Source organism: Pristis pectinata, chromosome 12, assembly GCF_009764475.1.
Source record: "Pristis pectinata isolate sPriPec2 chromosome 12, sPriPec2.1.pri, whole genome shotgun sequence".
Classification (NCBI taxonomy): Eukaryota; Metazoa; Chordata; class Chondrichthyes; order Rhinopristiformes; family Pristidae; genus Pristis; species Pristis pectinata.
In genome coordinates this window covers 2,179,235-2,203,753 of record NC_067416.1, presented here as the reverse complement: position 1 = coordinate 2,203,753, position 24,519 = coordinate 2,179,235, and the positions used below count along the sequence as shown (strand labels likewise).

Below are 24,519 nucleotides of genomic sequence, written 5' to 3'. Positions count from 1 at the left end.
TCCCTTTCCTCTCTCAGAATCCATGTGTAGCTCAGTCCTTTCCACTTCCAAATCCACAACTTGCTGAATTCTTTTGCCAAACACCAGGTGGTTTAGTCACATTGGTTCGAGTTGCGTAGAAAAATAAAGCCTCTCATTTATTTATCTTTAAAACAACAGGGCTAGTTATGTATTGTCGGTTGTAGTTATTGGAGAGAGGTTATTGTGGAGGTGGTAACTGCTTCTATCGAGGTCTGGAGTGTCTGGTGCGTTTAGTCCTGGTGGAGAAAGGATAATTGATGAACTCAAAGTGTCTGTGATTGTCCAGAGTGGACAGGTGCCCCTTGGGCAACCTCTTCATGAAATGCACCTCCCTCTGGTGCTGCCTGGTTTTTGATCCTTTCCTGGGTCTCCCTTTGCGGGTGAAGCCCATGAACCAGCCTTCATACTTGGCGTTCTGCAGCGCTGTGTAGTTATTCTCCAGGACTATCTCAGTGAAGACACAGTCTTTGCTCTTCCCACTTCTCTGCATAAAGAAAATAATGGTAAACCTCAGATTAGCCAGCAATAAATGTGTGTGGTACATCATTTCCTGCTGCATTTTAAACAAGGTGGTGGAAACACTCAGCGGGTCAGGCAACCTGAGTTAACTGGAGCCTGTGGAGAGAGAAACAGAGTTAACGTTTTGTCAGAACTCTTGTTTCTCTCTCCACCGATGCTGTCTGGCCTGCTGAGTGTTCCAACACAATCTGTTCTTACCTCAGATTTCCAGCGTTTGCAGTTGTTGATTGACATACTTAAAGAAACGTTTCAAACTATAAGCGATTGATTTCGATTAGAATCTTATACATAACGACACAGTAAGGGGCTATTCGGTCCATCGGGTTCATGCTAGCCCCCATTCCTCCTTTTGCCATTAACCTACACTAAGGGGTGATTTACGTTAGCAGTATCCGACCCCCAGGTCTTGGGACGTGGGAGGAAACCGGAGCCACCCGGGGAAACCCACGCTGTCACAGGGAAAACGTGCAGAGTCCTCACCGACAGCGCCCGAGGTCGGGATGTTGTTGAAGCTGTAGGGTAGCAGCTCTGAACCACCGCGCCGCTGGAATATAGTGGTGGGACTGCTTTCACGTTTGGGGGAAAGGTTGGGAGGGTGAAGGCAATGCCTGGAGTTGGAAATGAAAAATTGAAGCGGAGGGAGTGAGAGAGGATGGAGTAAAGGAGGGAAAACTGAGGAGAGATAAAGAGGGAGAAGGAAGCGAGATACAAAGGGATTTAAGAAGGGGGAGAATCAAAGGACAGTGTAATGGGATGGGTTTAGGTCTTGCTGCTTTGGCCGTTGATGGGTAAACGGTGCAGGAAGTGTAGAAACACCCGTCACCCGTGCAGCATTGAAGCAGCCGCTGAATAACGTCCCCTCTCCTGTAGAGCCCGCTCCATCCCCACGCCGGCATCAGCCCTGGGCACCGTGAGGAACCTGTCACTAGGGATAACTCCAGCGACCGGGTGGGCTGCTGGCGGCGCAGGTTTGCTGTTGCGGCGGGTTAAGCCGCAAGGACTCGGAGCTCAGGCACTGGACGTGACACAGAATGAGACAAGGAAGAAAGCACAGGGCTCCTGCACTCCAAATGATCTAAACCCCCTTCAAACCAGCCCCCACTCCCTGCACTCCAACAGACAGCTGGCTCTCCAAATACTGAACACTGAAACAAAAAGGTTGCAGTAAACTGACCATAGATTATCACACATAGATAGCTTATCCGTGGATCTATCCACTTGTCGCCTTAAATAATCAATATAAAATGTTAATTATTATTTTCTGCCATGTTATACCTAAATTTGGAGAATTGTTGGAACAAATCACAGAAGAACATTCGGCCCATTGAGTCCAGGCTATCAATTCCAGCAGCCCCATTCCCCCTGCAAACTATTCTCCCTCCAATCTCCCTCCAATCCTCTTTTCATTGACTGTTTCCACCAACCCCACTGACAGCACCACTCTCTGCAGAAGAACAAACTTCCCTCACACCTCCCCTTACAGATAACGTTCGTGTATCATTAAAAGTCTGACATCCCGCTGTCAGAATCAAATATGTTTTGGACGGCACAGGGTGAGCCGAGTGAGGAAGTCGAGCTTCTTCCAAGTTATTTAACGGTGTTTAAAATCCCAGCGAATTCTCCCTGTTTACACCTCCGATTCGGTCCGCTGTGTTGATAAAACTGGAGTTTGAGGAGGGAACGGATAGAGGAGCGGGGTGCAGTGGGCAGGACAAACTCTCCTTCTGTTTTATCCCAGACTGGAATATATTTGTGAGAAGTGATCAAGCAGCGGGAAAGACTGCCGAAGCCAAGACTGCGGCTTGGGACGGTTGAGAGGGCGAGGGGAGGCGGCGGCTCCTGTCACCAGCATTCTTAAACCACTTTCCCCATCGATCACCTCCCCTGGGCGGGGGAAAACCCTTCCCGCCGACCCTGAAAAAGGTGTTCCAAGTGGTGGGACCATCCGAGTGCCGGCCCTCTGCGTCCAGCGGCGCCTTGTGAGGTGTTCGTGCAACGCGCTCCCAGCTATTTCAGACAAGCTCATCCCCAACCCTCCGCCCACAGGGAAACCCGTATCTTACCCTCCCTCACCTGGAGTTTTATCTCCCTCTTCCCCAGTTATTTGCCCCGCCTCTCCATCACCGTGAACCTTTCTCCTGCCCCTCTCTGTCTCCCTCCCTCGCATTCTGCCTCACCCTCTTTGCTCACCCCGTGGCCGTTTCCCAGTCTCCCTGTCCAGCGCTCTTCCCCCTTTATTACTGCCCCCTCCCTAATTAACCTCTCCAATTCATTAATAAGTTGCCTTTGTTCTAATTACACTTTTCTGTTTTTCCTGATGCAGGGTTTCCACCCCAAACGTTGACAATTCCTTTTCCCCACAGAAGCTGCTCGACCCGCTGAGTTCCTCCAGTCTCCGGTGTCTCCCGTTCCTCCCTGTTTCTACTCGCCATGCCTCTCAATATCTGCTCTCACTGCACTCACTGTCGCTGTTCACCTGTCACTTCTGTTCCCTCCGCTTCGGATTCTCCAGTTCTGCAATAACTTCCTGCAATGTTAGCTAACGAGTAGGGACACAGGAAACTACAGCTGCCGGAATCTGGAGCAAAACACACAATCTGCTGGAGGAACTCAGCGGGTCGAGCAGCATCTGTGGGGGAAAGGAATTGTCGGCTTTTGGGGTCGAAACCCTGCCTCAGGACTAACAGGGATGAACTAACAAGAGCTGCTCCGGATAATATTAGCAGTTCGCCGCCTCCGTTGAAATAGAGATGTCACTTGTAAATGTCAATGGTAAGTGGTTGGGGTTATTCTAAAGTACCCGAATCTCCCCATTTCGCCCTCTCTCACACTTTTCCAGTGTTTCGCTTTGTTTGTCCACAGTCTCCCATCCCCATTCTCCAAAGCCGCAGCTCTCACGTTAACCTTTACCTTTCCGATCAGCTTTCCTCGCTTGTTCATGCAGATGTAAAACCCAGACTCGGCTCCCTTTATGCGGACCCTGCTTCCGAAAGTGTCCGTCTCTACAATCAGTTTAGCTGTAAGCAAAAGGGCACAGAGTGAGCAGACAGCTCTGTATTGTACTTAAATACTGCTGGAAAACGGCACGCCAGCTTTTTCCGCAAACACTGTTAGTGCAGGGACACCACGGATAAGATAAGATCTTTATTAGTCACGTACATCTAAACACACAGTGAAATACATCTTTTGCTTAGTGATTTTTGGGGGGCAGCCCGCAAGTGTCGCCACACTTCCGGCGCCAACATAGCATGCCTATAACTTCCTAACCCGTACGTCTTTGGAATGTGGGAGGAAACCGGAGCACCCGGAGGAAACCCACGCAGACACGGGGAGAACGTACAAACTCCTTACAGACAGTGGCCGGATTTGAACCCGCGTCACTGGCCCTGTAAAGCATCATGCTAACCACTATGCTACTGTGCCTTTTCCCCAAAAAGAAACTGCTCCACCCGCTGAGTTCCTCCAGTCTCTGGTGTCTCCCGTTCCTCCCTGTTTCTGCTCGCTATGCCTCTCAATATCTGCTCTCACTGCACTCACTGTCGCTGTTCGCCTGTCACTTCTGTTCCCTCCGCTTAGGATTCTCCAGTTCTGCAATAACTTCCTGCAATGTTAGCTAACGAGTACACAGAGTGAAGCTCCCTCCACACTGTCCCATCACACACTCCTGGGGTCAGACACAGAGTGAAGCTCCCTCTACACTGTCCCATCACACACTCCTGGGGTCAGACACAGAGTGAAGCTCCCTCTACACTGTCCCATCACACACTCCCGGGGTCAGACACAGAGTAAAACTCCCTCTACACCGTCCCATCACACACTCCTGGGATCAGACAAAGAGTAAAACTCCCTCCGCACTGTCCCATCACACACTCCCGGGGTCAGACACAGAGTGAAGCTCCCTCTACACTGTCCCATTGCACACTCCTGGGGTCAGACACAGAGTGAAGCTCCCTCTACACTGTCCCATCACACACTCCCGGGGTCAGACACAGAGTAAAACTCCCTCTACACCGTCCCATCACACACTCCTGGGATCAGACAAAGAGTAAAACTCCCTCCGCACTGTCCCATCACACACTCCCGGGGTCAGACACAGAGTGAAGCTCCCTCTACACTGTCCCATTGCACACTCCTGGGGTCAGACACAGAGTGAGGCTCCCTCTACACCGTCCCATCACACACTCCCGGGACAGGGACAGCACTGGGCTGATTGCAAAGAAAATCAGGTGAGATGCCAAAGGCTGTGGTTGATTGAACTTGAAAACGTAGATCTTTGTAAAAACCCTAATGAGGAAACGTTGAACCTCCAGTGCTGTTGGAAATGTAAAGGCTAATATTCAGGCAGGGAAGGTCTGTCCTCCGAATAGCAATGACTGACCTTTGCAAGAAAGTAACTGGAGGATTGCCATACTCTTTCCCATTACAACATCCAGAGGGAATCAACTTTGGTCCTTGTATTGAGACTTAGTGGTGTGTCGAGAAGGGAGGAAAAAGCCAAGCATCGCCCCAAGGAAGGGCCAGATAAGAGGAAGAAGACCAAGTTTGCTGTTCTTAAATATCAGAAGGTCGCTATGTGGAAATCTATTGTCTGCTGGCTGAATGTCCTTCTGAGGAGGGTGGTGCTGCTATGGCAGTGGCCTGACGGCCTGTACCTTCAACAGGCAATACTGGCGGTGGGGGGGGGGGGAGGTGGGGGGGATGCAGTCTGACAGGTTGTTTCAGCAAGCTTGCTGATGCATAATTATATACATTTTAATAAACTATGATGGAAACAAAATGAAGGATTAGATTACAGAGTAAAGCTCTACACTGGCACATCAACCAATCCAATCAACTGAAGACTGAAGTCTTTGAGCTTGGTTTCTGTCATCAATTTCAACTCCTCACTACCAGCTCTATCTCTCCTCCAGGCAACTGTGTGAACTGGAACCAAACTGTTCCCAGCCTCGGTGTTACGTTTGGATGAGAGGAACCCTGGATTCTTGTAGCTATCTTGTATTAATAGCCCCCAGTTACGTTCTTTCCTAGAAGTGGAATCATTCTTTCAATGTCCACATTATCAAAATCTATCTTAATGAATAACATACTTTTGAGGTACTGATATTGTCCAAGAGTGGGAAACTCAGCAGCTGTGTTTATGCTCAGCCAGCTCCTACAATTGCAGTAAGGTACTGGCCAGTTAGTTGATGTTGTTGGTTGAGGGATAAGTATTGACCAGGGCTCTGGTGAGCAAAGCTTTAGCTGTCAGAACTATGTTCTTGATATATATTCCATCCCAGGTTAGATGTTTCATGTGGAGCCAATCAATAAACTCAGCCTCAGCTACAGCGATGCTCTGCTTGTTTCTCTCTTCTAACGAAGTTGACTGTCCTGTTGTGACGTCATGGGTGGCATTTGTTCTTTGTGAGCTGGGTTTGATTTATGGCCAACTATTTGACTATGAAGAGTGACATAGCCAGGACTGGTCCTGTCTTTACCTCACACCAGTCAGTTCACCATGTCCTGGCTGGGGATTTTCTACTGTCCATTCAAGAGACCATAAGACTATAAGATATAGGAGCAGAATCAGGCCATTCAGTCATTCAGGTCTGCTCCGCCATTCAATCGTGGCTAATTGTTTCAACCCCATTCTCTCACCTTCTCCCCATAACACTTAACCCCCTTACCAAGCAAGAACCTATCAATCTTTGCCTCAAGTACACCCACAGCCATGTGTGGCAATGAATTCCACAGATTCACCACCCTCTGGCTGAAGAAATTCCTCCTCATTTCAGTTTTATTCTGAGGCTGTGCCCTCAGATCCTAGACCCTCCTACTAATAGAAACATCCTCTCCACGTCCACTCTATCCAGACCTTTCAGTATCCAGTAGGTTTCAATGAGACTCCCCCTCATCCTTCTGAACTCCATTGAGTACAGGCCCAGAGAATTCAAATGCTCCTTGTACATTAAGCCTTTCATTTCTGGGATCATTCTTGTGAACCTCCTCTGGACCCTCTCCAGAGCCAGCACATCCTTCCTTAGATACGAGGCCCAAAATTGCTCAAACATTCCAAATGCAGTCTGACCAACGGCTTCATAGACTGAGTCCATGTTTCTTGGCTGACACACCAGTGCTGCACTGAGGGAGTGCTATACAGCAGGAGATGCTGTCCCTTAACAAATGAGGTGTTAAACGCAAGCCCTATCAGGTAGATGTGAAATTACCACTTAAGAGCAGGAGAGTTTGCTTCTGTATCCCAACCAATATTTATCTTTCAACTAACATCACTATAACAGATTAACTGATCTTTATCAGGTTGCTGTATGTGGGGGGCATTCATATAAGCATTTTGGCAACCATGTATCCTACATTACTCTAACTGTACTTCATGATATACATTAGAAAGTCAAAGGGACTATAGGAATTCAATTTCTTTCTTCTAGGTAATTTCAAATGAAGTATAACTGAATTAAGAAATATGATTTTTACCAGGATGCTGCCTGGATTAGAGCGTATGAGCTATAAGGAAAGGTTGGACAAACTTGGGTTCTTCTCCCTAGAGCTTCGGAGGCTGAGAGAAGACCTAGTAAGGGTTTTTAAAATTATGAGAGGGAGTCAGAATCTTTTCCCTAGGGTAAGAATGTCAAACACCAGAGGACATGCTTTTAAGGTTGGGGGAGGGGGGGGGAGTTTAAAGGTGACGTGAGGGGCAAGTTTTTTGCGCAGAGAGTGGTGGGTGCCTGGAATGGGTTACCAGGGGTAGCAGTGGAAGCTGGCAATTTGGTGAAGTTTGAGAGGCTTTTAGATAGGCACATGAACATGAAGGGAATGGAGGGATGTGGATGATACACAGGAGGAGGACATTTAGTATAGATGGGCATCAAGATCAGCACAACATTGTAAGTTGAAATATTAAGAAATGTGATTGATTTAGAAAAATTATGCTAAATTATATTTCAATGTATAGTATTGGGAAAGAGCCTCTTTGTTTATTATTGCAAATTAAAGTTAAATGAGTGTCCTATCAATAGTTCCTATGTATGCTACAGAATATATTTGCATTTTTTTGGATTATTGGAACCAAATACCACGGGCTAATTCAAGAGAACTGGCAATCACTTCACATGTCGAAGGGAAGTGTGGCTCTTGTTATTGATTAGAGCCCTTTGAACAGTCCAGATAAGGATTTGATTCCAGGTTGGATAGTCCCAAAGGTTCACACATGTGGATATTGGTTAAAGGGGGAACAAGAAGGGCATTCTATACATACGTCAAGAGCAGAGGGTAATTAGGGAGAGGGTAGGACCACTCAAGGATAAAGGAGGGAACATGCACTTGGAAGCAAAGGATGTGGATGAAGTCCTTAATGAGTACTTTGCATCAGTATTTACCAAGGAGAAGGACGTGGAGGGTAGGGAGATCAGGGTGGAGCATGCTAATATGCTGGGGCATTTCGAGATAAAGGAGGAGGTAGTGTCAGCTCTCTTAAAGAACATTAAGGTGGATAAGTCCCCAGGGCCTGATGAGATATACCCCAGGTTATTAAGAGAGGCAAGAGATGAGATTGCTGGGACCTTGACCATTATCTTCATTTCCTCTCTAGCCACAGGCGAGGTCCTGGAGGACTGGCGAGTAGCTAAGTTGTTCCATTATTCAAGAAGAGAAGCAGGGATAATCCTGGTAACTATAGACGGGTGAGTCTCACATCAGTGGTAGGGAAGTTACTGGAGAGGACACTTAGGGATAGGATTTATGAGCATTTGGAAAACCATAGCCTAATTAGGGACAGTCAGCATGGCTTTATATAGGGCAAGTCGTGTCTTACTAACTTGATTGAGTTTTTTGACGAGGTGACGAGGGTGATTGATGAAGGTAGAGCTGTGGATGTTGTCTACATGGATTTTAGTAAGGCGTTTGACAAGGTCCCTCATGAGAGGCTCATCCAAAACATTAAGATGCATGGGATCCACAGTGAATTGGCCATTTGGATTCAGAACTGGCTTGCCCATAGAAGACAGAGGGTGGTGGTCAATGGGACTTATTCTAGCTGGAGGTCTGTGACTAGTTGTGTTCCTCAGGGATCCGTACTGGGACCTCTGCTGTTTGTAATGTATATAAATGACCTGGATGAAAATGTACATGGGTGGGTTGGTAAGTTTGCAGATGATATGAAGATTGGTGGTGTTGTGGATAGCGTAGAAGACTGGCAAAGAATATAGCAGGATATAGATCAGTTGCAGAAATGGGCAGAGAAATGGCAGATGGAGTTTAACCCGGCCAAATGTGAGGTGTTGCACCTTGGGAGATCAAACGTAAAGAGACAGCACACTGTTAATGGCAGGACCCTTAACAGTGTTGATGAGCAGTGGGATCTTGGGGTCTAAGTTCATAGCTCCCTGAAAGTGGCTACACAGGTTGATAGGGCGGTACAGAAGGCATACGGCATGCTTGCCTTCATTAGTTGAGGCACTGAGTTCAAGAGTCAGGAAGTTATGCTGCAGCTTTATAAAACTTAAGTAAGGCCGCATCTGGAGTATTGCATTCGGTTCTGGTCGCCCCATTATAGGAAGGATGTGGAGGCTTTGGAGAGGGTGCAGAAGAGGTTTACCAAGATGTTGCCTGGATTAGAGGGCATGTGCTATGAGGATAGGTTGAACCATAGAACATACGGCACAATACAGGCCCTTCGGCTCACCATTTTGTGCCGCCCTTCAAACCACACCTAAGACTATCTAACACCTTCCTCCCACATATCCCTCTAACTTGAATTCCTCCATATGCTTATCTAACAATCTCTTGAACTTGTCCAATGTATCAGCTTCCACCACCACCCCAGGCAGCACATTCCATGCACCAACCACTCTCTGGGTGAAAAACCTCCCTCTGACATCACCCTTGAACTTCCCACCCAATACCTGAAAGCCATGCCCTCTTGTATTGAGCATTGGTGCCCTGGGAAAGAGGCTCTGGCTGTCCATTCTATCTATTCCTCTCAATATCTTGTATACCTCTATCATATCTCCCCTCATCCTCCTTCTCTCCAACGAGAACAGCCCCAGCTCCTTTAGTCTCTCCTCATAATCCATACTCTCTAATCCAGGCAGCATCCTGGTAAATCTCCTCTGCACCCTTTCCAATGCCTCCACATCCTTCCTATAATGAGGCGACCAGAACTGGACACAGTACTCTAAGTGTAAGGTTGGACAAACTTGACTTGTTTTCTCTGGAGCCGAGTAGGCTGAGGGGAGATGTGATAGAAGTTTATAAGATTATGAGAGGCATGGACAGAGTAGACAGCCAGTATCTTTTAAATGTCTAATACCAGGAGGCATGCATTTAAGGTGATGGGGGTAAGTTCAAAGGAGATGTGTGGGGCAAGGTTTTTACACAGAGTGGTGGGTGCCTGGAATGCACTGCCTGGGGTGGGGGTGGAGTTAAATACGATAGGGGCGTTCATGAAGCTCTTAGACAGGCACATGAATGTGCGGGAAATGGTGGGATATGGACATTGTGTAGGCAGAAGGGGTTAGTTTGGTTGGGCATTTTATTACTAATGTTTGGCACATTGCAGGCTGAAGGGCCTGTTCCTGTGCTGTACTGTTCTATGTTCTATGAACCAGCTATCTGCTCCAAATTCAAATAGCTTATGATGATCATTATTGATTTATGAAAAAAAAGCTGCTTGAGTAATTAGGATTCATCATTTGTGGCAGTTTGTTGGAAAGGGGAAGATGGATGGGAGAGGGGAGGGGAGGGCACAGATCAACTTGTGAGTGACTTGCTTCTCTAGTTTCCTGGTTTCTCTCCAAAGACCCTGACATGCGAGTGTGCATTCTTCAGGCACCTCCATCAAATGGCCATTTTACTCGTACGATTGTGTTTACCCTCTAGATATCGCTACCAACCCCATTCCACTCATCTCCTGATATCTGCACACTTGCCCTTTAAGACAGGAATAATATTAATCAGCAGTGGAACCTCCAGTGTGACAGTTTCTCCTCTCCCCTCCACCCCAATAACACCAACCATCACCTACCTAACTGCGGCAGCTGAGATCACAGAGCAAGAATTGAACCTGCTACCTCCTTGGATGGCAGGGATATTATTCTAGAATTGAGACGTTCATCCCATTTAGTCTGTGCTGGTTGTGTGAAAGGGCTATCAAATTAGGCTCACTTAGTGCTCTCTCCCTCATGGACCTACCTTCTTTTTTTCATTTTCAATTAGTAAAACAATAGTATCCTTTTAAAGTCCTATGCCTTTGTTATATTACTGCACTGAAATAGAAATAACAAACATTTCAAAAGTAGCAAATGTTAGAAATGCAAAGAAATCATTTCTATTGTTCTGCTTGTATGAACTTTCTGATATTGGAGGTTCCCACCTATCCCACCCAGTAATACATTAACCCATCCAGTGATGCCACCTCATTCAGTAATATTGTTTCATTATTCCACCCAATGAAACAAGAATCCCATCCAATGATAAAATGTCCCAAAAGATGCTATCTTTGGTTTGGGATATTTTATCAAACCAGCAATATAATGCCTTCCCCTTCAGTACAATATTCCGCCCAATCATATAGTATTCCACACATTGTTACAATCTCACACCCAATTCAATGATAGATTGACTTAACTACTAGTGGTGATTGACTGAAAATTGCTGGAAGGATGCCTAGAAAATATATAATTGGTGCTGACATTTCCTACTGGCAGATTAGCGTGTTCATTAATAACATCACACAGCATGATGTCAACCCATTAATTATTTATTGTATCAATTTACGCTTTTTTCTGGAAATGAAACTTGTCTGAATCATTTTGATAAGAATGCAGAGATTCCACCCTCCCTCAAACAGTTGGCAAGTTACACTTCTGTGCCTCATGATGGCATCACACTACCAAGGATCATTCTCTTCAGGAGAGGTCAGCCTGTAATTGAACATGGAAACTGGAACATACCACAGATACTGTAATTTGGAACAAAAACAATCTGTTGGAGCAACTCAGCGGGTCAGGCAGCATCTGTGGAGGCTGAGGGATGGTCCGCGTTTCGGGTCAAGATCCTGGATCAGGACTGAGGGTGTAGAGGGGAAGTAGCCAGTTGAAAGTGGTGAGAGGGAGGGGTGAGGCAGGAGCTGGCAGGTAAGAGGGGGAGGTGAGGAGGCGGATGATGGAACCAGGTGGGGGGAGGGGAGGGAGGAGAAGGAGGAAGCTGGAAGGCCTGGCTTCAAATCTGGATCTGGGGGCAACTCAAGATGGAATGGACTCTTGCAAAATAACCAAACTCTTATGCAGGAGGCTTAACTGACCTCAGTTGTGCTCTGCTATAGTTTGTAATGGAAGAAGGGACCATCTGATTGAGATTTAAATATTTATGGAGGACACGGCATAGGCCCAGTGTATCGCAGACCACCTCCAAAACCCCCTGTATTGGGGACCATCCCAACACCGCCTGTATCAGAGACCACTTCCAACACCGCCTGTATCAGAGACCACTTCCAACACCGCCTGTATCAGGGACCACCCCTAACACTGCCTGTAGCGGGGACCACCCTCAACACCACCTGTAGCGGGAACCACCTCCAACATCGCCTGTATCGAGGACCACCCCCAACACCACCAGAAGAACAGAGTAGACAACAATATAATTCTGGAACATCAACAGATGGGGTAGGACTCTCAGCCTCATGCAGGTTCCAGCAATCCTGCTCCAGGGCCTGTACCTGAAGCTCTGGTTCCAGGTGACAGACTACTAGTAATGTTATAGCCCAGGAGAAGCTGGATATTAAGCTTCACCATATGGTTACTAGCACTCCAGGTCTACTCTTGAACTCCAGTACAACAGTCCGAGACTGCTGTGATTTACACCCAGGAGAAAAATCTTTTCTTCATTGTACTTTGTTTGAATATGGATATGGCCAGATGTGCTTGTTTCACCAGATGGAGATAAAAGGCCCTAGGATCTACCTTCAGGAACACCTCCACACAGCATTGGTAACCCCTCTTCACCACAGGCAATAATGTACAGAGCTCCTGGGCAGATGTAGTGACAATAATAGTAAATCAGCATCATTCAGCAATGTCCTACAAACAGTTGGCATAGACCCAATGGGCCAAGTGGCCTCCTTCTGTGCCAATGACAGTTCTGTGAACATGTACAGTGAAATCTCTTTTGGAGTTCTGTTTGGTTAATGAATATCTACTGTATATATTGTGTTATATAGGCCTGGTCCAAATTATCCTAGTCCCAATTACATTCTAATTCCCAAATTTCCAATCACTCGTTGTTAACATAGACCATACAATTCCTGTTTTGTCAGGAAATATTCAGCTGCATGAACACAGTTCTCCTTTTCCTGCGTGGTTTACAGATGTGCAAGAGTTTGCCTTGGTTTTAAGCGGAGTTCTGAATGCCAAGTAAGTTCTCAGTGTGAAAAACCCACTTCAGCCTGGCTCATGTTCTTGAGGCTAAAGGCTCAAGTGTACATACATATGTGAAAACACACGTGTGTGCACACACACGCACACATATTTGTTCTGAAATATATATGTCGACAGAGCACTCACAGTACAATGCCCTTCCCACCATTTACAGTTGCAGCATAAATGGAGCTTGATTTGTGTCCATCACAGACACAACCGACACCACCATCAAGGACATCTTCAAGAGGCGGTACCTCAAGAAGGTGGCATCCGTCACTAAGGATCCTCACCATCTGGGACATGCCCTCTTCTCGTTACTACCATCGAGGAGGAGGTCCAGGAGCTTGAAGGCCCACACTCAATGATCTAGGAACAGCTTCTTCCCCTCTGCTATCAGATTACTGAGTGGTCCATGAACACTACTTTGTTATTCCTTTTTTGCACTATTTATTTATTTTGGTTTTTTTTGTAGTGATTTTATGTCTTGCACTGTGCTGCTGCCACAGAACAACAAATTTCACAACATATGTCAGTGATAATAAACCTGATTCTGATTCTGACATCCCCTCCTCCACTCGTCAGACCTTGACGTCACTGGTACCAAGAGGCGTGAGACTCCATAACGGCAGCAGTCTCATTTTCCCGTGCACAGGTACCTGACCCTCTTATACCTGATTTACACTGCAATGATGCTAAATGCATCAAAGGCTGCTGAAAAGCTGATTAAGAACCAGTATCAGGAAGAATATTTTCACATGAAAGTTGACAGACATTTGGACTGCTTAGTGGAAGAGAAAACCTTCAACTCGCTCATGAAGCATTTAGTGATGAAAGGTGTAACTTTTAAAACTGTGCCCACAAGGGGTTATTAGGGGAGACAACCACAAGAGTTGGTTTGAAAAATAGGTTTTAAGGTACCTCTTAAAGGAGGAAGCAGCAGAGATGTGTAGAGGTTTGAGTGGTGGGGAGGTGGGCGGGGGGTGGGGGTAGACAGAGCTGTTGATCTAGTGGTGTGAATTCTAGCTTGTCAGCTAAAGGCATGACTGCCAGTTATAGGATGCTCAAGAGTCAAAAGAGAGAGCAGAGAAACCTGGGAAGATTATGGGGTTGGTGGAGATTACAGAAATAGAGATGAGACAGAGGAATTCAAAAAGAAAAATGAGAATTTGAGTCATTTAGTAAGCAGGATCATGGAAAGGTACTTTCTGAACTGGGACACACAAGAGCAGAGAGTAAGGTGGGGCAGGCCAGTTAGGAGAGTATTATAATGGTCAAATACAGAAGCAACAAAGGCAGCGATGAGGGTTTTAGTGGCCAGTGAGGCAGTAAAGCACAGAGTAGTTCTATGAATGTATTTGTTAGGCTATGTTCCTGCAATGTAAGCTTTTGGTATCAGGAGCACACGTCCTTAAAAAACTTTAGGGAGATCCTGCTGTTATACAAAGCTTGCTGTACTCTTTCTCCTGAATACTTCACACCATACTGGAGCTGTACTGCAGACATTGCAAGGTTAACTTTGAGTGTCTTCTCACATTTAAAAACATAGAACATAGAACAGTACGGCACAGGAATAGGCCCTTCAGCCTAACATGCCTGAACCAACCATGATGTCAATTTAAACTAATCCCATCTGCCTGCACATGGTCTACATCCCTCCATCTCCTGCCCGTTCATGTGCCTGTCTAAAAGCCTCTTAAATGTTGCTATCGTACCTTCTTCCAATGCCTCACCTGGCCGCGCATTCCAGGCACCTACCACACTGTGTAAAAAAACTTGCTCGCAAATCTCTTTTAACTTTCCCCCTCTCACCTTAAATCTATGCCCTCTAATATTTGATATTTCTACTCTAGGAAAAAGACTCTAATTCTCTTCCCTATCTGTGCCTCTCATAATTGTATATACTTTTATCAGGTTGCTCCTCACCCTCTGATGCTTCAGAGAAAACAACCCAAGTTTGTCCAACCTCTCCTTTTGACTAATACTCTCTAATCCTGGTAACGTCCTGGTGAACCTCTTTTGCACCCGGTCCAAAGCCTCCACATCCTTCCTGTAATGCAGTGACTAGAACTGCACACAGTGCTCCAAATATGGCCTAACCAAAGTATTGTACAGCTGCAACATCACTTCCCAAATCTTATTCTCAATGCCCTGACAGATAAAGGCAAGTATGCCATATGCCTCCTTCACCACCTTATCTACTTGTGTTGCCACTTTCAGGGAGCTATTGACTTGCACCCCAAGATCCTTTTGTACATCAGTTCTCCTCAGGGTCCTGCCGTTTACTGTATACGTTCCTCTTACATTTAACTGTCCAAAGTGCAATACCTCACACTTGTCTGGATAAACTCCATCTGCCATTTCTCCACCCATATTTCTGACTGATCTATATCCTGCTGTATTCTTTGACAACCTTCCTCACTATCCACAACTCTGCCAATCTTTGTGTCATCGGTAAATTTACTAATTTGCCCACCCACATTTTTGTCTAATTCATTTATAATCAAAAACAACAGGGGTCCCAACACTGTCTCTGCAGAACACCACTGGATACAGTCAGAATAACACCTCTCCACCACTATCCTCTGTTTTCTAAGGCCAGGCCAATTTTGAATCCAATTTACCAAGTCTTCGTGGATCCCATGTACCTTAATCTTCTAGATCAACCTACCATGAGGGACCTTGTTGAACGCTTTACTAAAGTCCATGTAGACAACATCCACTACCCTACCCTCACCAATCATCTTTGTCGCTTCCTCAAAAAACTCAGTTGTTTGTAAGATATGACCTCCCCTACAAAGACATGCTGACTATCCCCAATAATCCATGCTTTTACAGATGTACGTAAATCCTATCCCTAAGAATTTTCTCCAGTAATTTCCATACCACTGATGTAAGGCTCACCGGCCTATACTTTCACGGTTTGTCCCTATTGCCCTTCTTAAACAAAGGAATAATGTTAGCTATCCTCCTTGCCTGTGGCTGAAGAGAATACAAAGATCTCTGTCAAGGCCCCAGCAGTCTCCTCTTTTGCTTCTCTCAGTAACCTGGGACAGAATCTATTGGGTCCTGGGGACTTATCCACATTAATGTTCTTCAAAAGACCCACACCTCCTCCTTCTTGATATCAACATGCCTTAGAATGTCAACATACCCCTCCCTAATCTCACTATCCCCCTTGTCCTTCTGCTTGGTGAATACCAATGCAAAGTACTCATTTAGTACCTCGCCCACTTTCTGACTCCAGGCGTAAATTCCCTCCTTTTCCTTGAGTGGTCCTACCCTCTCCCTAATAACCTTCTTGCTTTGTAGGAAATGTGTGTTTAAATTGCCTTGGGATTCTTCTTAATCCTACTCGCCAAGGACATTTCAGGCCCCTTTTAGCCCTCCTGGTTCACTTTTTAAAGTTCTTTCCTACTTCCTTTATATTCCTCAAGAGCTCTGTCCAATTTCAGCTTCCGAAACCCTACATATGCTTCCTTTCTCTTTTTAACTAAATTTATAACATCTCTGGTCATCTAAAGTACTCGAACCTTACCATCCTTGTCTGCCTTCCTTAAAAAAAATATTGGTCCTGAATTCTGACCAGTTAGCCTTTTAATGACTCCCACTAGTCAGATGTGGATTTACCCAATAGCAGGAACATGTAAACTGCATTTACACTGTGGTCGTAGTATTGTTGAGCAGCAGTTAGTCCCTCCCCTTTTCACTCTGATATCAGCTTGGGAACAACATCTGTATTTACTCTACAATTGTAGAATTATTATGTAGGGGAACTGTTTTATACCATGCTAGAGTTCTGCATTTCACTATTTGCTGGCACGTACTGTGGCTGCTTCTGTGTCAATGCGTAATATTATTCTGTCTCAACATGAATATTTAGCACTCAGAATTGATTCCTCTGACCAATAATCCGGAGAAAATGAGTTGAAATCCCACCGTGGCAATTCAATAAATGCAAATTGCAGAGTTAAGCTGGGAAATAATCACAGAAGCTGCTGAATTGATGTTACAGTCCCAATTACTTCACTGATTGCCCTCAAGGTACAACGTCCCAACCTTGTGTATCCTACAGGTGACACCAGTACCATGCTTTCTGAAAAAGGCTTAGTATTACTGACTGACACCAACGAGAGATGTGCAATAAATCTAACCATGCTCTTGTTACATAGTGCTAACATGGAATCAGTGGGCCGATTGCCCTCCTTCCATGCAGCAGCTATTCTCGGATCTGGCCTGTACACTCACACAAACACTGCAGCTTTAATGCGTCTCACTTACTAAACTTACTTTACTCTGCTTAAAATACCAATGTAGTAACCAGCCACTCGTAATTATATAAAGTCCCCTTCATCTCTGATTCTGCATTAGATCAGAGATCTGGTGGTGTAGTTGGCATCTCTTCCAGAGAGTTAAGAGCTGTAACCATTCCAGTACCAACTGCTGGGACCACATTAGTCAAATTCATCAACAAGATCCACTCAACGCAATCAGTTATACAAGGAAAAGGACATGTTAAGGATGAAAAGTAGTTGGAGTATAGACCAATTAACTGATTGGCAATGGGAGGAAGTGAACAACTATTCACCTTGGTATGAAGAAGAGAAAAAAATAGGGAGAGACCACTAAATATTATTATTTTAGAGGATATAGGTGCCCTTGTACAAGGATCACAAAAGTTAACATGTAGCTGCAGAAAGCAATTAAGAAAGCAAATAGTATGTTAGCCTTTATAACAAGGGGGTTGGAAGACATCAGTAAAGAAGCCTTGCTGTAATTATATGGTGCTTTGGTGAGCTCACACCTGGAATACTGTGTTACAGTTTTGGTGACTCTACCTAAACAAGGATATATTTGCCTTGAAAGAGGTGCAACAAAGGTTCTTTTATTCCTGGGATGAGGAGAGACAGAATAGAATGGGTCTATATTCAGAGGGTTGGAATAACTGTGTTGTCTTTGGATTGGGAGGCTGGGAACAGTAGCGTGCCTCAGATTGGAAGCCCCAGTTATTAACAATTAATAATTGGGTGACTAGATCAAGTGTTCTGTACCCAAGGCTGCTAATGATACAACACTGGGTGGCAGATGGATTGTGAGGAGGATACAGAGAGGCACATGGTCCCATCATCCAGAACATTGATGTTGATCATTAATAGTTGGGTCCACAGATCTGATCTCTGTGGTAACTATGCCACAACCTCCCAACCCAAAGGCAACCTGCTAATTCCTACACTCTGCTTGCTATTCGGTAACCAACTCTCAATCCTTGCCGGTAGATTTCCCCAATCCATGTGTTCTAATTTTGTCTGATAACCTCTTGCATGACACTTTACTGAATGCTGCCTGAAATTTCAAATATACCAACGGGATCTGTCTAATCTATTTAGCTAGTTACAAAACAAACATAATTTCCCTTTCATAAATCCATGTTGACTGCCCAGTCCTCTTATTTTCAAAATGCACTGCTGCCCTTCCTCCGCATGTTCCCTACCACTGATGTTAGGCAACTGGTCTGCACATTTCCAGTTAACCCCTCCCTCCTCTTCTACACAGATGGGTTACATTTGTTACCTTCCTGTCTCTGGAATCATTCCAGAATCTATGGAATATTGGAAGCTGATGACTTGTGCATTTGTTATTTCCATGGTCACATCTTTCAAACCCTTGGGATGCACCTCATCAAGTCCTGTGGAATTACTGACTTTCAATCTCATTAGTTTCTCCAATACTTTTTTTAACTAATGCTAGTCTCTTTCTGCTCCTCGTTCACTCTGGATCAATGTTTCTCTACTGTTTTTGGGACATTTCCTGTTTTTCTTCCTTGCAGAATATGTGTTTAATTTATCCACTGTTTCTTTATTCCCGAGTATATTTTCTCAGTATGTAAGAGACATGCATTAACTTTTGTTTTCTTTTACAACTCTGTGGAAGCTTATACAGTTGATTTCTATGTTTCTTGGTAGATTATTCTCATTCTGCTTTTCCACTCCTACTCAATTTATTGGTCTTCCTTTGCTGAAATCTGAAATTTTCCCTGTTTTCTGCCTTACTGTTCTTTTTGGCAACATTATAAGGTTTGGAATCTAATACTCTAATTCATTTTGTTAGCCGTAATGTGTCACTAAAGTGTTGGCCATTACTTCTAATATAGTGCCCCAGTCTACCTCAGTTAGTTCATGTTTCATACATTCATAGTTTCCTTTGTGTAGATTTGAAATTGAACTAAATCTCTTTTAATCTTTCTATAAAATTCCACCATATTGTAGTCATCTTCCCCAAAGGCCCCTTATTAATTAACTGTTGCTCATTGCACAGTGATTCCTTACTCAAAATGCTGATCTAGAAGCCATCTCTTAAACATTTCATGAATTTGTCTTTTGCCGATAATTTGGTTTGTTGAATCTGTATGTAGATTAAAAATTGTGTTAGCCTTATATTCATCTCTAATTCCCAATTTTAAACTATGCCCTTCATTCTCACTACACTTTGGGGCCACCAGCAACTCTGACCAATGTCTTCTGTCCCTTGCTCCCCTCAAACTGATTGAACCTCTTGATTTTCCCAGCCAAGGTCCCTTCTCTTGGGGAAAAGCCAAACACCAGAAACAACCAAGTAACTAATGGTGGCATCTACTCATCACAATCTATCACTGTAATTAATCAGCAGAACCAGCGACCACCAAAGCCTATTATCACAACACAACCAGGCATAAACATCTCAGTGCCTTCAGAATCTAGAACTGGGTGGGATGAAGTGAGAATAACGTTTTGCCCATTTAGAGTCACAGAGTCATACAGCACGGAAACAGGCCCTTTGGCCCAACTGGTCCATGCCGACCAAGATGCCGCATCCAAGCTAGTCCCATTTGCCAGTGTTTGGCCCATAACCCTCTAAACCTTTTAGGACGGAGGACACTCGGGGCTGGTGAAACACCTCTACTGGAGAGGCCACTGAACGTATTCAGGGCAGAGATTCTGGATTACAGAGGAGTTGAGGGTTCAGATAGGAAAGTGGAACTGAACCCAAGATCAGATGGGCCATTCTGTTATTAAAGGGCGGAACAGTCTCGAGGGGCCGAACGGCCAATTCCTGCCGCGTGTTCTCCTCTTCTGATGCATGGTCAAATACCTGAGCCAAAACACACAACTAGTGATCACAGCCCTCTGTGGAAGCCAGCGCCAGAACCCAGATCAATGCGCAGCAGTGATTAATTCGGCCGGAGCAACCGCTCCTTTTAATTAAATAAAGCGAGAAGACCACCATTAATTCGGGGGAGGGGCGTAATCAATCGACCCGGTCGGCAGTAAAGGGCTTTGGGTATTGATTTAGCCGATTGTCGGCGGATGCAGAGAGTGGTCATGGGGGGATGAGGACGGTGGAAAAACCAGGCAGACAAGTTAATTCATGAGGGATTTCACTCAATGAGTGACTCGGGCAAAGCATTCGGGTCTAAAGGGAATGGAATAATTTCTTCCCTGTGCTCCAATATTGGAAGGACACATCTCCTAAAGTTAAATACATCACCCTCCGGCCGTCCCGGTGTAAAGGGGAACGTGGAGCTGGAATTTAGTCTCAGTTTAACGACCCCGAGGATCAGGGAGTGACTGAGGCCCCTGCTCCTGCCCTCCCTCCCTCCCTTGACTCTACACCCCGACCTGAGCTGGAAGGCGCTGGAAATGAAAGGCAATCAGAAGGAGTTGAGGCATTGCACCCTGTACACGCCGCGGAGCCCGACACTGTACCCGAGCCTTCCTCGGGTCTCACTGATTCATTCCCACTCACTTCACATTTGCCTCAATGCCCGTTTTGGTTTTAACCCAGTCTCTCCCCATATTTCACCTTCGCCTTTCCCACCTGACTTCTCTTTGTTAAATCATTCTCTGTGTTCCTCGGTCAGTCTCTATTCCAAAATCCCTCTCTGCAGCCTCTCCCGCTCCTTCAGTGTCTCCTTCCCTCTCCCCCAATATCCGTGTCCACCTTTCTCCCTCCCTCCCGCGCCTCCCTATCCCCATCTCTTCCTCCCTCTCCACAGGGATTTCCTCCACCTGTAGTGTCTCGCCCTCCCTCTCTCCAGTCTCTCTCTCCCCCAAGAGTCCCCGTCTGCCCCCCCCCCATGTCTTTCCTCCCCCCAACTCTCCCTCCCTCTCTTCAGGGTCTTCCGCTATCTGTAGTCTCTCCCTCCACTATCCCCGTCTCTCCTGTCCCATCTCCCTCCCTCTCTCCAATCTCTCCCTCCCTCTCTCCTGTCCTTGCCTCTCTCTCTAATCTCTCCCCCTTCCTCCCTCATCTCTCCCTCCTCCTCTCTCTCCCATCTCCCTCTCTCCTGTCCTTCCCTCTCCCTCTAATCTCTCCCCCCTTCCTCCCTCATCTCTCCCTCCTCCTCTCCCATCTCCCTCTCTCCTGTCCTTCCCTCTCCCTCTAATCTCTCCCCCTCTCCCTTCCTCCAATCTCTCTCTGCAGTCTCCCTCCCCCCATCTCCCTCTCTCCAATCTCTCGCCCTCTTCAGTCTCTCTCCCCAGTGTGTGTCTCCCTCTCCCCCCAATGCCTTCCCCTCCCCAACTCTCTCTCTCCAGTATCTCCTTCCCTCCCTCCACGGTCCCCTCCTCAGTGTGTCTCCTTCAGTCTCTCTCTCCAGGGACACTCTTGCTCCTGTTGTCCCGCTCTCCGTTTAAGCTCCCTCAGTTCACGTTCCCACTCTCTCCGGGGTCACATCCACCGCCTCCCTTTCCCGCTCTCCCTCCTTCCCCCGCCCCTCCCTCCGCTCCCTTCCCCCACTCACCGTACTTGTCCCCGTCCTCCGCCTTGGCGTTGATCTTCTTCCCCAGGACCTGCACATGCTTCCCGCTGGTTCGGCTGTAGAGTTGGTAAGTACGGATTAGCTTCCTGCTGAGACGGTCCGTCTGCCTGGTCTGGTCCCTGACATGCTGTGTAAAATTAGGCGGTGACTGATAGGTTACCTTTAAAGAAAATACAATATACAATACACATATACATTAAACAATCACAGATACAGACAGCCGCCTTCAGATTGAGGCACCGCCTGCAGGGGATCTATATAATATGTTTATTTAAAACGTTTAATCAATTAACAGAAGCCTCAGTCTAAGAAAACTTTCATTTCCAGGAGGACCGGGTTGTTGAAATCGTTGGATAAATGCAAAAAAAGCAACTGACTGACTCCCTCGCGAATTCCCCCCGTGACTTTTCGCTAGCGAACTTCCCAGCCACTTATTTCCCCGGTGACTTCTTTTCCCAGAGTTTTACCCCCTGGTGATTTCCCCTGTTGATTTTTCCACGGAACTCTTTCACCAGTGATTTTCCCTGTAATTCCCTTCCCAATTATTGCCCCAGTGATAAAGATCTCTTTCCCCGGTGATCTCTTCCCCTATTGATTTATTTGCCCGTTGATTCCTTCCCCCGGTGATTCCTTCCCTCAATGATTTCGTTCCCCGGTGATTCCTTCCCCCGGTGATCTCGTTCGCCGGTGATTTCTTCCCCCAGCGGGTTTCCTCTTACACTTTTCTCCAAAGTTTTCCTTTTTTATATTTTTGGGTTTTATTTTTGCTCTTTATGGTGTACAGGAGAGACAGGGTTCCCGGGGGGCGGGAGGCTCCTGGTCCGGCAGTGCGGGCGGTTTGGGTGGGGGGAGTTGTTGGCCGTCCTGACATCGCCGTTCCTTCAATTGCGGCCAAATTTCGCACAATGCCACCAATTTATCCGGCGGGCCGCTAATGAGATAAACACGCGCAGGAGGCCGAGTGCGGAGCAGGCAGCGCTGCATCTGTCTTTCGGCCTTCTCTCCGCCGAGCTGTCCGGCTCCGCCGGCCCCAATTCACCCCCTGATCCCCGCACCTGATTCCTTTACTGCGTCTGCCTGTACCCCCCCCCCCCACACACACTTCTCTCCTTCCCCTTCTTCCTCTGTTCTATTCCTCTTCTCTCTCTCCTACACACGTTCCCAATCTGCTCTCCCCTTCCCTCCTCTCGCTGCTCCCCTCTTCCCATCCCGAACCAGGACCTGCCCCCAAACCTCCCCGGGTGTGTAGGAACTCTTTGCAACAACCAGGAGATTCCGTGTCAATTGCTCGCCAGTCTCTTGAGAGACAATTACTTTATGTTTTTAAAAAATCCACACAATCCACACAGCAAATCAACAACCAAATGAAATATGTTAATTAAAAAAAGTAAATATTGGTACCAACCTGCGCTTGGAAACAGAAAGCCAGCAACTGCAGACACCTGTAAGTAGGAGACACGGTTAGCGAGCGGGACTGAGCCGTATTTTTGCGGACAATATAACGATCGGGGAAAAATTACTTGGTAATAAAACATATCTCACGAAAACGAACACAACCATCCACTGATAAACTCACAGGTAACTCAGACGCGTGGACAGGAGACGCATCCTGAATCTCGCTTGTGCTGCACGATTTTGCGGACTGTGGAACAAGCAGCGGGATTGCGGATTATATTCCCGTAATCTGCGAGATGACACCCTCCAACCGATTTAATCCAGGGGACGGTTGCGGGACCGGGAGGGGGGCGTCCGGTGTCGGGTCCCGAGTTCCTTGTGCTTCGGGGCGAGGGAGGGCTCTCCGTGGGGTGGGTCGGGTACGAGTTCGGTGTGGAGCAGGGACTGACCCAACTGGTGAGTTTCGGCTCCGACTGTATTCAGCAACTGTTCCCCGCACTCTCTCACTCTCTCTCCCTTTCCCTCTCTCGCTCGCCCTCTCTCTGCGTTCGGTAATGTTCTCTGCAGAGGATGAAACCTCGGCAATTTACTGGGCAGGTTTACACAGTGTCCCGTTGGGATAATCTGCAGAGGTTTCTGCCGCCGCCAGTTTTGCAATGGTCTCCGAGCAGTGGCCGTGTCTCTTCAACTCGCCTTGCACCGAATCCGCTCTTGAGACTGAATCTCCCCAAATCTGGGCTCTTCCTGCAGTCGGACCTCGTTCAACTCACTCGGCACTCCCTCCTCCCGAGCCAGATTCCCATCCTTAAAGCGGAACAGAAGTCTTCCTCACGCACGTTGAGCCCGGCGCTAGAATCCCCCTCTGCCTCGCTCTCCCCCCTCTCCCACTGGAGCCGAAGTGGAACTGGTCGTGAGCCCTCGCCGATGGACCTCAGACTAAAAACGGACGAGTGGATCTGCCCCCTCCGCCGCGAACAATGGTTTAAATAGACCGTGCACACCTGTCGGTGGCCTCCGTGTCGGGGAGTGACATGACGGGGCGGAGTGGAGGGGAGGGGGGAGTGCGAGGGGGGAGGAGGATGCAGAGACGGTGAACTGTTTGATAACTAGAAGCGTTTCAGCAAACCTGCACAACGAACGGAAAGGAGATGGGGTTTGGTTAAAGTCCTATCCCGCACTCTGGTAGAAACAGACCCTACACGTACACTGTGCAGGAGTACACACACCACACCACAACGAGTCGCACACAAGTCATGCTGCTGTATGTGGACTTCCATTTCTAACAACTTAGTGTCAGCCGCGTGTAAATGTCTAGAACATCAATTGTCATTTCTACTATTTGAAGGCACCGGTGTGTCTGATAGGGGTGTCGGTGTGTGT

The 24,519-nt window shown here is 46.7% G+C and overlaps 1 protein-coding gene across 1 annotated transcript; it reads right to left on the bottom strand.

The window, feature by feature from the left end:
• Nucleotides 1-223: 223 nt before the first annotated feature.
• fgf8b (fibroblast growth factor 8b) lies at nucleotides 224-23,352 on the bottom strand. The gene is made up of 5 exons (XM_052027428.1): nucleotides 23,321-23,352; nucleotides 23,150-23,186; nucleotides 21,727-21,904; nucleotides 3,451-3,557; nucleotides 224-505 (listed from the first exon to the last, which is right to left on the bottom strand). Exons 1-5 carry the CDS (start codon nucleotides 23,350-23,352, stop codon nucleotides 224-226), a joined length of 636 nt encoding a protein of 211 aa, XP_051883388.1.
• Between the last annotated feature and the right edge of the window lie 1,167 nt (nucleotides 23,353-24,519).

Bases quoted from the DNA above. Each gene is read 5' to 3' on its own strand.
- fgf8b (XM_052027428.1), bottom strand. From the start codon at position 23,352: ATGCGTCTCCTGTCCACGCGTCTGAGTTACCT. The intron at 21,905-23,149 runs GTTGGTACCAAT...TTTTCTTTAAAG, and splicing joins CTTTCTGTTTCCAAGCGCAG to GTAACCTATCAGTCACCGCC. The intron at 3,558-21,726 runs GTGAGTGGGGGA...TTTTGCTTACAG, and splicing joins GGAGGACGGGGACAAGTACG to CTAAACTGATTGTAGAGACG.